Genomic DNA, 16,038 nt, shown 5'->3' on the forward strand with positions numbered 1-16,038 from the left:
CTTGTCAGCGCCACCGAGGTTTATTATTAGTCTCCGCTCCGTCCTGTTGCCTTCTCTCACTTTTTGCCCTTGGAGTTGCCGCCTTTGCTTCATGCGTGGCGTGACCGTCTTGTTCCTGCGTACTTTTCTCCCTCCGCTTTCGATGTGAGCTGACAATCTCCAGCCCCGTTTTTTCCCCTCAAGTGGCGGCGGGACCGATTATTATTTTTTTTTCTTCCTCCATCCTCTCCTGCACACAATGGGCAAGACGACGCTTCACTCTGTGTACAAAAACTTCCTGGATTGTTTGTGCCTCTGCTTGTCGGTGAGTATCTCTTTGTGCGTCCATCGTGGCCTTGACCTAAAACCGCCCATGCATTAGTTGGTTGCAAGTACGCACCTACGGAGCGGCCGTAGTACGACATGCGCACGCTGAGGCTTCCGATATTAATAACAGTCGCCGAATGTGGATGGAAATAGAGCCCTGACGCCTCCAAAGAGGTCAGATGTCACATCTTATTAAAGTTCATCCACATGCGTATTTGCTTATCAATATCCCATTTGTGTACACCAAACTCTTGACTTTTCCCCAGCGAGGAAGTCGTGAAGCGGCAGCCGATGCCGACCGAGACACGGAGAACGGCCACCTGGCCTACAAAAAGGGGGACGTCCTCGAGGACCGATGTAGGTAACAGTTCAGCGTTTCCTCCATGATGTTAACACGCAGTCATGTTGGTCTCGCAGATGAGATCTTGGACACGCTGGGCGAAGGGACCTTTGGGAAGGTGGTTCAATGTTTGGACCACAAGAGGTAAAAAAAAAAAAAAATCCCATCTCATCAAAATCGTGCGCTCATGAAAGACGAGTTAGAATTCAGGAAGTGGGATGTTAACTCCTTTTTCTCGAACGCGCAGGAGCGGGTGTCAAATTGCTCTGAAGATCATTAAGAACATCGAGAAGTACAGAGAAGCGGCCAAACTGGAGATCAACGTGCTGGAGAAAATTAGCCGCAAAGACCAGCACAAACTATAGTGAGAGGTTTCTCTTTCGTCGCACATTTCTTCAGACACGTCACACCCCGAGTATTAGCCAACTATGCATGTTCTCCCCTAGAAACCCCCGCAACACAAATAGATGCCTCGAATTAGTACTTTCTGACATGGTAGCAACACTTACCACCTATCGGTGGTTGCAATGTCACTTCAAGAAATATTAACCCCAAATCGTTGGTTTGAAAAAAAAAATACCCTCAAGATTGGGAACATGTGACATTGTTTACTGAAGGTTTTTTTTTTTTTTTTTACAAAATTGACTTGTTAGTGGGCAACCCGGTGGGCCAGTGATTAAGCGCGTCGACCTCACAGTGTAGAGGTTGTGGGTTCGATCCCGGCTCCGACCTTCCTGTGTGGAGTTTGGGTGTTCTCCCCGGGCCTGCGTGGGTTTTCTCCGGGTACTCCGGTTTCCTCCCACATTCCAAAAAGGTACATGGCAGGCTGATTGAAGACTCTAAATTGTCCCTCGGTGTGAGTGTTGTTCATCTATACGATTGGCTGGCGACTGGTTCAGGGTGTCCCCCGCCTACTGCCCGAAGTTTTGAGGATTTTATGCTGGGGGTTTTTAAGACTTTTATTCCTGGCCACTGAGCTACATTGTGCCTGCTGCTTTCATGTTCATTCATCAATACGTTTTGCTCTATCAATGGACCAGTCATTGGGTGTCAGGGTGATGCAACTCTCCATCCTTTTCTCCCCAAATCCAGCCACTGTGTGCAGATGCTGGACTGGTTCGCCTACTACGGCCACATCTGCATCTCCTTCGAGCTCTTGTCCGTCAGCACCTTCGACTTCCAGAAAGGCAACAACTTCCTGCCTTACCCCATCCACCACATCCGACACATGGCCCAGCAGATCTGCCGCGCCGGCAGCTGTGAGTACCAAGTTGAAGCGTTGCAAGTGGCGTAGCCACTTTATTTTTATTCCTTACTTGCTCGTTGATAAATGTGTCTGATGTCAGTAAGAGGATTATGAAGTTGGGAAGACTGCGAGCTGCGATGTGCGGGGTGGGGGGGAGGCAACTCTGAGGATGAGATGAGATTCTAAGTGTGTCTGAGTTTAACTCAAGTTCATTAGGGCTACAGTAATGGGTAATATGGCTTTAGGCCTGTCACCATGTTGTAAATTGCGCAAGTCTCTCAAAGACAGTAAGTCATTTATCATCACATGCTGAGATGTTGAAGTCTGAATTCCATAAACGTTGCACAACTAAACATATGATTGAACTTCATGTCAGTAAAATTGAGATGAACAGTTTCTCAACGAAAAAAATACCGTCGGTTTGTGATGTCATCACATTTTCTAACATTGACACCAACCCGCGTCAACCAGAAGAGGGCGTTGTTGCCTTCCGCTCTATTAATCGCCACCTAACGCCCCCCCCCGCCCCGCCCCCCACCACCTTCCCTTCCTTCTCTTTTCACTGCAGTTCTCCATGACAACAGGCTGACGCACACCGACCTGAAGCCAGAGAACATCCTTTTTGTCAACTCTGACTACTCTGTCATATACAATGCTGACAAGGTTAGAAACCAAAAGCAGACACGCAGGCCGGGGATAGGAAAACTGAAGGTTAGAAGAGAAAAAAAAGAGAAAGACAGAGAGAGCACTTTCTTGATTGTTGCACTGGTGAAAGCGACTCTCAAAAAGCACAGCATCACCCACTTAAAATGTATTTATAGAAATATGTCGATTCATGTATGCTGTCGGTTGTGTTGACCTTGTTGTGGCATTTTGCTGAGAAAAATTATCATATTAAATAGCACGACGGCCATTATTGAAATCAAGCCGATTGTCAACAGAGTAAAACATTTTCATCACAGGCCACCCTCAAACATACTGTTGCTTTGGGTTTGGGCTCAGTCCAAATCAGAACACTGGGGACCAGATGCAAACTTTTTTAACGCTCACAAAAACTGGTCAGACTTGGTCCATTGGAATCCAATAATATCATAAATATGACAGCCATTGAACACGAGGTGGAATACTTGGCAATGGAACGCTTGGATGTTAGGAACACGTCCTAAGGTGCCCTTTGTGTACCAAATACGTGCAAAGTCGCAACAGTTTTTTTAACTATGGGACAAAACTGGAACACGGGGCCGACTGAAATCCAGAAGAACAGGAAGGACAAAGGAAACTCTTGAAATACTCGAGCAACTGACACACTTTGAAGCAGGAATTGTGACTTGCGAGGACCTTGGGGGTGACCTGACAACTGGAACGTCAGGAATTTGAATTCCACTTCTATATACTGACCGCCAGGATTTCTAGGAACACTTTTGACTGTGAAACCTTGATCACTAAATGGTATGAACGTTTAAACTTGAGACAAGGAGCATGATACTGAGGCTGTTGAACTCCCAAATGGCGGACTGGTTTTGTAGTGCGCGAGGAACCACAATCACACATTTCTAATGTCTGGACCGGTTCCGCTTGCTGCGTCTGTTCTTCTTGCAGAAGTGCAACGAGAAGCGCCTCAAAGACACCACGGTGCGCGTGGTGGATTTTGGGAGTGCCACATTTGACCTTGAACACCACTCTACCGTCATCTCCACGCGCCACTATCGAGCCCCTGAGGTCATACTGGGTAAGGCGCGCGTTATATCCGGCGTTTGGCCGCCGTGATCTGACTTGTGTCCGTTGCAGAGTTGGGTTGGAGTCACCCTTGCGATGTGTGGAGTATCGGCTGCATCCTGTTTGAGTACTACGCAGGATTCACTCTGTACCAGGTCTTTAACCTGTGGCTTTGCACCACTGCAAATCCAGAGCAGATGAATTTGATGTGACATCTGCTCCGACAGACTCACGACAATAAGGAGCATCTTGCTATGATGGAACACATCCATGGGCCGATTCCTCAGAGAATGGTTCGAAGGAGCAGGTAACAAGCGCTACACGGTCAAAATAGTGGCCTTCGTTGGAATGCTTCTTAAATTAGTCACTTTGTGCCTTGAGCAAACAAATGCCTTCAGTTGAGTAGGAAACATCGGACACCATCCATCCAATTCTCCGATGCGCTTTATCCTCACAAGGGTCGCGGCGGGGTGCTGGAGCCTATCCCAGCTGTCTTGGGGCAGTAGGCGGGGGACACCCTGAACTGGTTGCCAGCCAATCGCACGGCACACAGAGACGAACAACCATCCGCGCTCACACTCGCACCTAGGGACAATTTAGAGTGTTCAATCAGTTTGCCGTGCATGTTTTTGGAATGTGGGAGGAAACCCGAGTACCCGCACAGAAAACCCACCCAGGCCAGGGGAGAACATGCAAACTCCACACAGGGAGGCCGGAGCTGGAATTGAACCCGGTACCTCTGCACTCGCGCTAACCACTGGACCACCGGGCCGCCTTGGACAGCCCCCCCCCCCCCCCGCCCCCCATTCAACAAAAATTCTTCTATCCAGGAAGCAGAGCTATTTCCACTGTGGCCGCCTGAACTGGAACGAGTGCTCCAAGTCTGGACGCTACGTCAAAGCCAAGTGCAAGCCTTTGCAGGTAAGCTTGCCACCCATCTTTTCAACACCAAGTCAAGAGTTTAAAACCTTAACTTGACACCCCCCCACAGAAATACCTGCTGTCACAGGGCAGGGAACACCATCAGTTTTTTGACCTTCTGGAGAGGACGCTGGAGTACGAGCCTTCCAAACGCATCTCTCTTTCCTCCGCTTTGAGCCACCCTTTCTTTCTGCAACCCCAACAGTCAGCAAGGAGTCAGACACCGAGAAATGGCTACAATATGGGCCGATAGTTTCCCCATGGAAAGCAATGAGGTTCGCACGGAATATTGCGGCGTACCAAACGCAGTGGTACGACACTGGAGAGCGGCGCTAGAAACGGTGCAGTCGGTTGACCAGAATGAGTCTGTTGACTTGTTGATCAGAATGGTTACCTCTTGGCAACGGCAGAAATGGCACAGGACAGCGCCGTGCGTTGCACGGCTAACAATGTCACGCCATTGATGGCGCGGACACTTTTTTTGCCTTCCCGCTTGCAGTGGGAACATGAGCCAGATCCGGGTTGAACCAAATCGTACCAGTTTGTAACACTGGTAGTGGGAATTCTGCATTAGGGTGACTGGGAGGGGCAGTGCCCACCAGATCTCGCAGTGTATCATCTCCCTATCGTTGGAAAAGTCCTTCCTGGCTCTCTTGACTTGCTGAACCCTGGACAACATTGGAACACAAAGCTGGACCATAAAAGAGATGTACACGTTGTTGATTTCAACAACCAAACCATGTTGCCTGCTGCATGATTTCCTCCTGCTAGCTTAATGCTAACAAAAAACTGCAAACTGTTTCGACCAAGTTGCAACAACTTGGTCGAAACGGGGGAAATAAAAAGGAGCGAATGTCACACGGCACGGACGGCTCACGTCTGTTGCCATTGACTCTGGCTTCTTGATGGAGTGCAGAGCGAACACTCAAGGCTGCCATTGTGCGTTCTTACCTCCAACCTTGGTCGAGCCGTGTGTGTGTGTGGGGGGGTACACTTATCTGCCCGTCGTCATCTTCTGGCAACACTATTTGCTGATTTAATGTAAATACAGTGACACCTTGAGATAAAAGCTTAATTTGTTCTGTGACTCTGCTCTTAACTCAAAACACCAGCCTTGAAATCATCTTTCTTTATTAAAATGTATGGAAATGCTATATTCACAACTTTGTTTTCGACTCGCGACGTCTGGTTGCAGAATTTGTTGTTTTTTTTTTTTTTTTTAATAAACCTACTGTATTCTGTTATTTGCCGAAAAAGGTGGCAGTTTGTTGTTGATGCTAAAGCTAGCCATCGATTATCCATTGGTGAACATGGATGAGTGGACATTAAATTAGGATGGCTTGTACAAAAGATGAAGGCTGCGGATCTTTTTCCTATCTTGACGATTTCAGTTTCGGAACTCCCACTCAGAATTTAAGACAAGGAAAAATGTGTGTTTGAGGATTAGGAAAAAATAGCGAGTCTTTCTGTGAACAATGGGGGAAATCTAATTTAGCAAATGCTTGAAAAATATATATTTATACATACAGGTATACCTTTGTAAATGGCGCTACACTGGCAAAAAGCATTTTCCACCCAAACTAAGTTACCCCCCACCCCCCAAAAAAAACTTTGCTTGGCTAACAGCGAAGATACGTGATTTTCCTGTATTCTTTAATGACTTGTTAGCACCCGTGCCTGTAAGCTGCGCTTTGCTACGTCATGCATTTGTCAGTCAGCACGTGTACGATGTCGTGTGGCGTATCAGCGCAAGCTAAGTCACGTTAAGGAGCTAACTTTAGTTAGCCGTCTTCCTCTCCGGTCCTCACCGGGTGACCTCGTCGCATCGTTTCTAAACCAGTCGGCCCGATGGCGTGCGTTTCGTATGCAGCTTTTGTGCGTTTCCCCGCTGACCTCTCGGCAATGTGTGTGCACGTGTTGGACACTGATCCACATGGAAATCCTCTAAGTGGCTCTTTTTAGCGCCCTTGCACGGGAAGCTATTGTACCATTCTCACACACAGCTCCGAGGACACAATGTGCTCAGCAATAGTGACCAATAACCCCACTTTGTGGCCATCATGTACATTTTGTTGAGCAAGTGTGATATGTGCTATAATATTGATCAAAGTTGATTGATCAAACCAGGCTAAAGTCCACAGTTTTGTGTTTTTTGTTGTTGTAAAGTGTCCTTGGGTGTCTTGAAAGGCGCTTATAAATAAAATGTATTATTATTATTATTATTATTTTCTTCAATTTCCCACTGTAGGATTCTTCTAATACTGGTTTTACTAGTGACAAGCGAAAGAATCAGAATCAGGAATTAAATGTTCAGTGCAGCCGTACACCGCATCGTGTTGGAACGACAATTCATTTTTAAATTAGACATCAAGGGGTCCGGTCAACTGGGGCCAAGTCGATGCTTCACAAAGCAGCCGGCTGGTATCAGTGTGCATGACATCATCCTTATGTGTCCCTTTTTTTTTTTTTAAAGCCTTGTAGCTGAGCACGTGAGTCATGGGAGTGCATTACCTGCCCCGGCTAATGAGATCTTCCTTATTAAGTGCTAATCCTTGCAGGAGGGTGGCGTGGTCAACCAAAAGAAGAGGAAGGGTCGCCTCCTCCAGGAATAGACCACACCGATGGGTCAGGGCTGATCATAACTTTCGTTATTGGTCCTTGTGTTCAGTTTCAAACAGGTAGATGTGAAGGCATCTGTTAGAATCAAGAATTTTGCACAATCCTTTTTGCCAACTCTGACCACCGACCTTCAACCATGGGTGAGTCTCGCGTCGCTCACGAATGGGTACGTGTTCACCATAAAGCTGCGTGTTGTGTAAATGTATAACTATATCACTTGGGACAGTTTGTTTGACAGTGACGCCTTGAGTTATGAATCTAATTTGTTCCGTGACCACATACACGGCTCAAAACCCTGCATTTTATATCCTCTGCCCATTGAAATCGATGGAATTGCCATTCATCCCTTGCAGCCTTCCTGACAAAATCCCCACAAGTGTTTTTCTTTAATAAGGAAAATTACTGGAATGGATCGAAACTCAAGATTAATCATTCAGTCTGATGTAAAGTTTGTGCGCCGTGATTTCATGCTGCAATCCAGTTCATTGTGCCCACCCGGGCTACCAGGCGGCAGTATTTTGGAATACACTCCTCCTCCTCCTAGCGTGATTCAGGAAGTTGCTGTCATGTCATTTTCCACAAATATCTGTTGCCTAAAGTGGAACCGCCAGTCTGCAGACCTCTCACCCAGTTTTCGACAATTAGCCCCGTCAGCAAATCCCGATATCGGCAACAAATGGCTGCAGTTACCGAGCAAATATGTGTCTGCTCTCTCTCTTATTTTACTTTGCTTTCATGTGCTCTATTTAGGCTAAAAGGCTTTGCAAATGAGCGTCCTCAACTGCCTTAGCTGGATAAGCAAAGGTTAAATAAATACTTGCGCCGTCTTTCACTGCCAGAACATCATTCTTTCCATGCTGCCTGTGTGTGTGTGTGTGTGTGACTAGCGTCCTTGTCCTTGCCCAGGTCTCCACCTGACTTATTACTTCCTGAGAGCACGTCCTGATTCCCGAATGTGACCCGTCACATCCACACAGCATGACCAAAGGAGAGAAGCACAACAACGCAGGCCTCCGTCAAAAAGTCTAAATTAGTAAGTCACGTTCGTTCGGAGGCCACATTTTGATCGTCGCAAACAACGAAGAAAAAATGTAAAGTTTTTGTTTTCATCCATTGCCACAACTTGGATTTCTTTTGATCTGGGCATTTAAAAGGCAGGTCTGCAACTGCACCTTCACACTGAAAAGCTTCGACCTTCATCGTCAAAAAATAAATAAAAAAGCATCATGACGAAAGAAAATGTTTGGAGTTTCCCTTTTAACGACGCTCTTTGTTGCGTCAGTAGATCATGGAGTCCATGGCAAGAGTGAAAAAATCTCTTCGTGCGCCCATCAGGAGGCTCAGCAGCTGCGTGTGCACCGTAAGCAACAGGAAGTGGTTTGCCAAAAGCAAGACCAACAGAGTTCCACGGGCGGGAGGAAGAGGACGCTGCGGCAGGTCGGGAAAGGCCCCCCCTCGACCAACTCCCTCAAAGTATCCTTCGGTGGGTCGTGCTTACCAGGCCGACTTGGATAAAGAGAGGCAAGTGTAAACGTAGCAAGTTATCTTTCCTCTTTTCCAATTCATCATGCGTTCGAAGTAGCGGTGTAATGTTGCAATACGTGCCGGTATCAATATTAACTAAGCGATATATATCACTTTTTTTGGGCGCAATTACATGCGATACTGACGATATCGGTCATGTTTTGATACCGTAAGAATATTTTCCGCTGTACAGTACATAAAGCTAACATCATTGAAGGTAACTTCAAATGAACAGAGTAGAATGCCTTCTCATTGGAATTTTTTCTCAACTCGGCTTTACTGATTGCAAAATGTAAAAAAAACAAAAAGAAATTGATATCGGAACAAGCTCGATCTCTATTCGATTCGGCGTCACCGCAGTTGTCAAGACTTTCTCACAAAAGTGTTTCCATTGAGACAAACAATTTGCTTCGTTGTCTTCAGCGCCGGCCGCCATGATTTATGTTGACCTATTATTATTTTTTATCTATGTTGCATATGACATAAATCTTCGGCGCCGATCAGAGATGATGTGCACAAGCGAAAAAGAACAATAAATACAAATAAAACTTAAACCTGAATACAAAATAAAAAAGCATTGATCATTTTGCGTATAAAATGATTTCATGAATTCATATCGATTCAATCGATCAATAACATAAAAATGATGCTTTGTCAATATCTGACCGTTATGCGCTAGGACGGTGCCGATCCATGTAGCTGGATCGCAGCTACATTGTATCGTGACATTGCTGACGGAAGTTGCATTGAATCGACAGGATCAGAAATGCAGAACCTATTCCACTCCAGTCCTCTAGGTGGTAGTCAACCTTAATTTTAAGCGCGCCGTTCCAGTGGGATATGTTGTCATTGGCTCAGGAGCTCACATGCTAACTATTTCATGTGTTTGAATAACAGCCGACTGTACGGACATTGATCACGGAAGAGAGTTCAGTCCAGAGAGCCTCATGTTTATTTTTATGTCATGTATGTTTTTTTGCATTCAGAAAGCTGCGCAAAGCCACGAATGCTCAGAAGAATGCTGAGAGAGCAGCCATGAGATCTCACTTCAGGAGAAAATATCAGCTCGCAGAGGTGCGTTTGCGTAGCATTCGGGAGATATGCACGTCATTGCAGTCGAGTGAAAATCTCCCTCCATGCTTATATAGTTTTTATTTATTTTTTATTAAAGAGCGAGATTGGAAAAGACACCCCGTTGTTTGTTCAAGGCCCGAATGTTGTGTTTTGTTCCCTTTCGATAAGAACTCCAAGGATGCCAGCCACCTGAAATGCGTTGGCGGCAAAGTGTCGCTCCCCCGCGAGCTGTCCAAGCTGCTGCGTCCCGACAGCAAAACCAAGGATGACGGCTTCAACCTGCTCGACGCCTTCCAAGGCCTCGGCTTGGGCCCGCTGGCGGAAGGGAAAGGCGCCAAACGCGCCGCTGCCACGCCACACAGAGGGCGCTCTTGTCAAGTCATGTGATCGACGTGCCGGTGCACAAAAATGTCTTTTTGAAATGACCCCCTCATGGTCAAGCACAAACTGTTGTACAATACGATTATGTCTTTATAGGGCAAGGAATCGTATTTGGTCATTTGACTCCAAAACGCACTCGATTTACCAATTACACTGTGACATCCCCCAGCCAATCAAATCAAAAAAGGTAATCGAATATATATACACATATATACTGTACATAATTTTTTTCTCTACAAATATAATTTCCAAATATTTGTACAAGTTGCCCCGTAGTAGATTAAAACCATTGAAAACGTTTTCATTTGAATTCATTGATCTTAACTCTGTTAAATATCAAAAGTATTTGGTAACGTCCTATGCTGGGCTGTGTGTCAGCAAAAGTGGTTGTCATGACGACATCCTTGCTGCAATCTCCAGGAAGGTGTTTTAGCTATTTTGGCTGTGAGCACTCGTAGGGACATTTTTTTCATTACGTTTTTGTGAAATGTACAGTCAGACAAAAAAAAAATAAAAAGAATTAAAAATGAAATGTTTTTGTATTTGCTGAAATAGTGGCCACCCCTTTAATAAATCCCATGCATATTAAATGTGTTCAAAATAATTCAAACATTAGAGTGAATTATTTAAAATATTTTATGTACACATTTTAACTTTTTAAACATTTTTTTAAAAAACAATTTAAGTCTCCTGTATGTACAACTTGGCCCTGTAAAATCTGTAATTTCTTAAAAAAACGGAATCACAAAGGTTTGTCCATTGCTTACATACGCAACAGGACTTTTTATTTTTATTTCTATTTTTCTCCATGAAGTGACCTCCAATTGGTGTGTAAATGTATATTTTCTACAGACGAGGAGAGTGTCTCAAATGTCATTGAAAGCGTGAACAAATGTTTGAATAAAGCTTTATTTGTGCATCTGGACGTCCTCTCTGCCGTCTTTTCTGGGCAGCGCTGTCGTGTTTTGTTGTCCTTCTCTTGAACCGTCCACCTTAGCGTCCATAAATCATCAGCCGCTATCAAGACCGCCGCTTCCAAGGCTTCCCGCAGTAAACCGGACCTGACATTTCACTGGCGCCCGCGACGAGCATGGCCACGGCACTGAGAACGCGCATCCCGGCCCGGCTGGGCGGCGCCACGGCCTCCAGGGCGCTCGGCATGACGCCGGGCGGGAAAGAAGCGGGAGAAGTCGTAGGGACGAGCGGCGGCGGCGGCGGCGTGAGGAGCTTTGAGGAGATCCCGCACACGGGGGCCAACAGATGGCTCAATCTGCTCACCTTCTGGAGGGAAGGTCGTTTCCGGCTGCTCCACAAGCACATGGAAAGCTCCTTCAACTCGCTGGGACCCATCTACAGGTACTTCCCGCTCGCGATGATGTGGTATGCTTTGGATCGCCAGCCGATCCTGTCTGCTAAGAGAGAACGATGGCTTCATCTCCTTCAGTCCGAATAGCGTGATGTGGTATGCCTTGGATCACAAGAGAATCCTCTCCATACATCGATATAAGATAACGCATGATGTGACATGCTTTGGATCATGAGCTCATTGTCTCAAAGTCACCTAACACACATGATTTGGTATGCCGTGGACCATGAGCTGATCCCTGACACGGATAAAGATGACGGATGATGTGGCATGCTTTGGATCATAGTCTACTACTCACTATGGACAGGAAGCACGTGATGTGAGATGCTTTGGTTCTAATTCATCCTCGACGTCAGTAAATAACAGGTGACGTGGTTTGTGTTGGATCTTTATCTGGATTGACGCATAATGTACGATGTGGTATGCTTTGGACCCGTTCTCAATTCACCACCTTATGTCTCAATGTGTTACTTTCAGGGATTTACTGTGCGTGTGCGTGTGTGTTTGCACGCTAAAGGGAGCACCTGGGCCTTCAAAGCAGCGTGAACATCATGTTGCCAGGAGACATCGCTGAGTTGTTCCGTTACGAAGGCCTAAACCCGCAACGGATGGTCCTGCAGCCGTGGGCCTTGCACAGAGAGATCCGCGGGCACGAAAAAGGAGTCTTCCTCAAGTCAGCAACTCACACACACTCTCTCTCACACACACACACACACAGAGCCTTACTGACTGTCCGTGTGTGGGCAGGAACGGTGCCGAGTGGCGCGCCGACCGTCTGCTCCTCAACAAGGAGGTGATGCTGAGCGCGGCAGTCAAGCGTTTCGTTCCCCACATGGACGAGGTAGCGAGGGACTTCTGCCGCATGATCGGGAGCCGCCTGGAGGACCAGACCGGCGTGAAGCACGGCAAAAGCAGCCTGACCTTGAACCCCAGTCCGGACCTCTTCGCTTTTGCGCTGGAAGGTCAGAGTTGATGTCGGATCCCTCTGTAATCGTTTTGCATTTTTCCTCGCAAGACGGCTCCAATGCAAAAGTGGCCATTTTTCTTGTGCTATACCCTTATTCCAAAATGGATTTCCTTCCTCATGTATCGCAGGCGCTCACTTCCAGAATACATGCACTGTGCAGATATCATTTTTGTCCAGACGGGGTCACAATCCTCACGTTTTACACTGTAGTATGAGGGACGTTGAATTGTGTGTGTGCGCGCGCGCGCGTGCGTGGGTGGGTGGGTGTCAGAAAAATAATCATCAAAAAATAGTCCTCAAGACAAGAAAAAGCCAACTGCGAGATTGCAAAGGGCAACGATTGTCTTCAAGAAAGTATCACACAAACACCATAAACAGATGCTAACCGTTAGCATCTACGTGGCAGTGATGTGACCCTTGAACCAACGGATGTATGAACACATATTTTGCAGCAAAAACATAAAGACAGATAATCTCGTCTCGTCTCACGCAGCCAGCTGCTACGTTCTGTACGGGGAGCGCATCGGCCTTTTCTCGTCAACGCCCTCCATGGAGTCTCAGAAGTTCATCTGGGCAGTGGAAAGAATGCTGGCCACCACCGTGCCCCTCCTCTACCTGCCCTCCGCCTTGCTGGAGCGCTTGGGCGCCTCCTTGTGGACGCAGCATGCCACTGCGTGGGACCACATTTTCGACCACGGTAGCGTCAGATCAACATTTCTCGATTTTTCAGGTCTCGGTACTTGCTTGGGTGATGAGGGCTTGTACTTCACAGGTGTGAAACTCAAGGCCCGGGTGCCAGATCCGGCCCGCCAGGTCATTTTATGTGGCCCGCGAAAGCAAATCATGTGTGTCAATTTGCTCAAATCTGTACCGAAATGTCAAATTGTCATTTGTAATAAATAACGTTGAGATTTTGAAATCATTTTGCGCGCACTTAAGCCGCTTGTGTCCTTGCAGCCGAGACCAGTATTAAGAGGGGCTTCCAGCGCTTGTCTTCCAGACCCGATGTGGGCGAGGTCCCCGGAGTTCTGGGCCAGCTCCTGGAGAAAGGCCAGTTGACTCGCGAGACCATCAAAGCCAACATGACCGAACTGATGGCCGGCGCGGTCGACACGGTGCGTGAGTGACGCGGCCGCTCCGTTGATCTCCTTGCACCGATTGATTGCGTTGATTTCTGTCCAGACGGCGGTGCCGCTGCAATTCGCTTTGTTCGAGCTGGCTCGGAACCCCGCTATGCAGGAAAGCGTCAGGCAGCAGGTGACCGAGTCGGTGGGCCGGGCCCACGGCGACCCTCACAAAGCTCTGGAGGGGGCACCGCTACTTAAAGGCACCGTCAAGGAGATTCTCAGGTATGCAAATAACTTTTTATTCACTATTCATTTGTCTTTAGATACCGTATTGGGCCGAATATAAGACGGCCCTGATTATAAGACGACCCCCTCTTTTTCAAGACTCAAGTTTGAAAAAAGACATTTTGAACACCAAATTAATTTTTATACAGAAAATAATTACAGTGCATCTGAAACAAATGATTATAACAATATATTTGAGAGAAAAAGCATTTTTTTTTTGCCTCATTTAAATCTAAAGTGCAATCACATTCGTAAATGAATGGCTTCTGGTTTTTGAAATGTAAATTACATCGTAACTTCTCCTCAGCTGCCGGTTAACCAACCGATCTTCGACCCACTTTTCCCCAGATTGTCGCTACGTTTCTCCATTTTCTGTTATCTCTTCTATTATTTTCTTCTTTCTTTTCTTACCGCTATTTTTTATTTTTCTTCTTCGTGCTAGCGCTATTTTTATTTTTATTCTTCGTGACAGGGGTTCACTTTGGCCTGGGAGTCAAGTTCAGCATTCGCTTCAATGATATCTGGCGCCATCTAGCGTCGGGAATGGGTATAATGTCTAGACCCCGAATATAAGACGACCCCCACTTTTTCAGTCTTATTTCAATGCAAAAAACACCGTCTTATATTCGGGCCAATACGGTAATACTGATCTTAAAAATAATCATGACAAAAAACGACATGTTGTCTGTCTGCGTTGGTCCGTCGGGTACACAAATCGCTTTGTGAATCGTCTGAATTCACTTTAGACTTTCATTGCCGCGGTGCTTACAAAACTCACCTGCGTTTCTCCAGGCTGTATCCAGTCGGCATCACGGTTCAGCGCTACCCAGTCCGAGATCTCGTTCTCCAGAACTACAAGATTCCGGCCGGAGTGAGTCAATCGCGTCAACCAATCACGGCGCCAACATCCAAACGTTAGAGTGGCGTCTTCTGCGCCCTCAGACCTTAGTCCAGGCCTGTCTTTACCCCATGGGGAGGAGTGCGGAGGTCTTCGACGACCCGCTGACCTTCGACCCGGCTCGTTGGACCCGAATGCGACAGGAAAGGGCCGACGGCGGCGGGGCGTTCCGCTCGCTGGCGTTTGGCTTCGGCTCCAGGCAGTGCGTCGGCCGCAGGATCGCGGAGAACGAGATTCAACTCTTGCTCATGCACGTGAGGTGTTTTTTTTTTTTTTCGCGCCCATTTCCGATCCGTTTTGCCCATCGCAGAAAGTGCAATGAGGGGGTGAAACTGGCGCCCTCATGCAACCTTCATTCAAGGCAAAGGAAACCCTAGAAATTCTAGGCAAGTTGTATTCATGTAGCACATTTCATACACAAGCCAACTCTATGTGCTTCACACAACCAAAAGGGCCAATCCTAAAAGCATCTACAAACGAATGGCTGAAGGCAAAGCAAAGACAACAAAAGTACCTTACTATGAATTATTAAAAGAACACAAAAAAAAAATTGAAAGGCATTTAAGAGTGACAGAAAGAAAAGGAATGTCTTCTGGATTGGACAGTAAGAGTTTTTTTGTCAAATTTTTTGGAAATGATTTTTCTTATAGATATTAGATATTATTTTTAACACCACCCCCCCTCAACCCCAGATGTAATCCAGGGGTGTGTTGGCTTTTTAAACCACTCTTGACCACAAGTGACATGGTATGCTTTCCTTCTGTAGTTCTACCTCCTCTTTCAAAAAGGGAAAACAAAACAAAACAAAAAAAAATCAATTGAATTTGATTGACATCAAATCTGGCATTTGAACAGGGGTTGTCGACTTTTTATATCCCTGGAAAAACCTGCCCTTTTAAAACTCAGGGTTTTTTTTTTTTTTTTTTTTTTTAACGTATGTATGTACTGTAGTTATTTACAGTATTTAATATTTTTTATCACCTGAAATGAATCCAACTGAGCATGCGTTTCACTTGCCGAAGGCCAAACAACAAGCAGAAAGTGAGGACGCTGGCGGTCGAGGCTGTCGTTGGGCTCCAAAAGAGCATTTCTTGACTTGAGGCCGGCCGGCCTTTTTCTTTGTGCGCTTAGATCCTGCTCAACTTCCACCTCAGCGTGTCCTCGTCTCAAGACATCGACACCAAGTTCATGCTCATCCTGCAGCCCGAGTCCCCTCCCAGGATCACCTTCAGGATGCTCTGACACGCGCGCGCACACACACACACACACACACACACACACACACACACAAGTACAGTACTGCCCAACCCCTTTTCACTTTGTATTCA

The 16,038-nt window shown here is 46.5% G+C and overlaps 3 protein-coding genes across 3 annotated transcripts; all 3 read left to right on the forward strand.

The window, feature by feature from the left end:
* The first annotated feature begins 30 nt into the window (after window positions 1-30).
* Window positions 31-6,546, forward strand: clk2b (CDC-like kinase 2b). Its single transcript, XM_086113180.1, has 11 exons — window positions 31-304; window positions 573-663; window positions 724-790; window positions 894-1,010; window positions 1,739-1,905; window positions 2,461-2,555; window positions 3,492-3,621; window positions 3,681-3,763; window positions 3,836-3,915; window positions 4,439-4,529; window positions 4,600-6,546. The coding sequence occupies exons 1-11, from the start codon at window positions 239-241 to the stop codon at window positions 4,780-4,782; spliced, it is 1,170 nt and encodes a 389-aa protein (XP_085969306.1). The 5' UTR covers window positions 31-238; the 3' UTR covers window positions 4,783-6,546.
* Window positions 6,547-7,063: 517 nt separating this feature from the next.
* On the forward strand, window positions 7,064-11,052 carry LOC147204161 (complexin-3-like). The gene is made up of 5 exons (XM_086113176.1): window positions 7,064-7,288; window positions 8,055-8,181; window positions 8,434-8,673; window positions 9,663-9,746; window positions 9,915-11,052. Exons 3-5 carry the CDS (start codon window positions 8,437-8,439, stop codon window positions 10,131-10,133), a joined length of 540 nt encoding a protein of 179 aa, XP_085969302.1. The 5' UTR covers window positions 7,064-7,288; window positions 8,055-8,181; window positions 8,434-8,436; the 3' UTR covers window positions 10,134-11,052.
* A 145-nt stretch (window positions 11,053-11,197) lies between these two features.
* cyp11c1 (cytochrome P450, family 11, subfamily C, polypeptide 1) lies at window positions 11,198-15,986 on the forward strand. Its single transcript, XM_086113175.1, has 9 exons — window positions 11,198-11,483; window positions 12,011-12,166; window positions 12,241-12,455; window positions 12,954-13,157; window positions 13,418-13,575; window positions 13,643-13,809; window positions 14,605-14,683; window positions 14,755-14,964; window positions 15,842-15,986. Exons 1-9 carry the CDS (start codon window positions 11,218-11,220, stop codon window positions 15,950-15,952), a joined length of 1,566 nt encoding a protein of 521 aa, XP_085969301.1. The 5' UTR covers window positions 11,198-11,217; the 3' UTR covers window positions 15,953-15,986.
* Window positions 15,987-16,038: the final 52 nt, after the last annotated feature.

The sequence above is a fragment of the Hippocampus guttulatus genome, chromosome 6, assembly GCF_054856545.1.
Source record: "Hippocampus guttulatus isolate MCC_2025c chromosome 6, RoL_Hgut_1.0, whole genome shotgun sequence".
Lineage (NCBI taxonomy): Eukaryota > Metazoa > Chordata > Actinopteri > Syngnathiformes > Syngnathidae > Hippocampus > Hippocampus guttulatus.

Coding starts and splice junctions, on each gene's coding strand:
- clk2b (XM_086113180.1), top strand. CDS start 239: ATGGGCAAGACGACGCTTCACTCTGTGTACAAAAACTTCCTGGATTGT. Junction 3,916..4,438: donor AGAATGGTTCGAAGGAGCAG/GTAACAAGCGCT, acceptor TCTTCTATCCAG/GAAGCAGAGCTATTTCCACT. Junction 4,530..4,599: donor CCAAGTGCAAGCCTTTGCAG/GTAAGCTTGCCA, acceptor ACCCCCCCACAG/AAATACCTGCTGTCACAGGG.
- LOC147204161 (XM_086113176.1), top strand. CDS start 8,437: ATGGAGTCCATGGCAAGAGTGAAAAAATCTCTTCGTGCGCCCATCAGG. Junction 8,674..9,662: donor ACTTGGATAAAGAGAGGCAA/GTGTAAACGTAG, acceptor GCATTCAGAAAG/CTGCGCAAAGCCACGAATGC. Junction 9,747..9,914: donor GAAAATATCAGCTCGCAGAG/GTGCGTTTGCGT, acceptor CCTTTCGATAAG/AACTCCAAGGATGCCAGCCA.
- cyp11c1 (XM_086113175.1), top strand. CDS start 11,218: ATGGCCACGGCACTGAGAACGCGCATCCCGGCCCGGCTGGGCGGCGCC. Junction 13,810..14,604: donor ACCGTCAAGGAGATTCTCAG/GTATGCAAATAA, acceptor GCGTTTCTCCAG/GCTGTATCCAGTCGGCATCA. Junction 14,684..14,754: donor ACTACAAGATTCCGGCCGGA/GTGAGTCAATCG, acceptor CTGCGCCCTCAG/ACCTTAGTCCAGGCCTGTCT.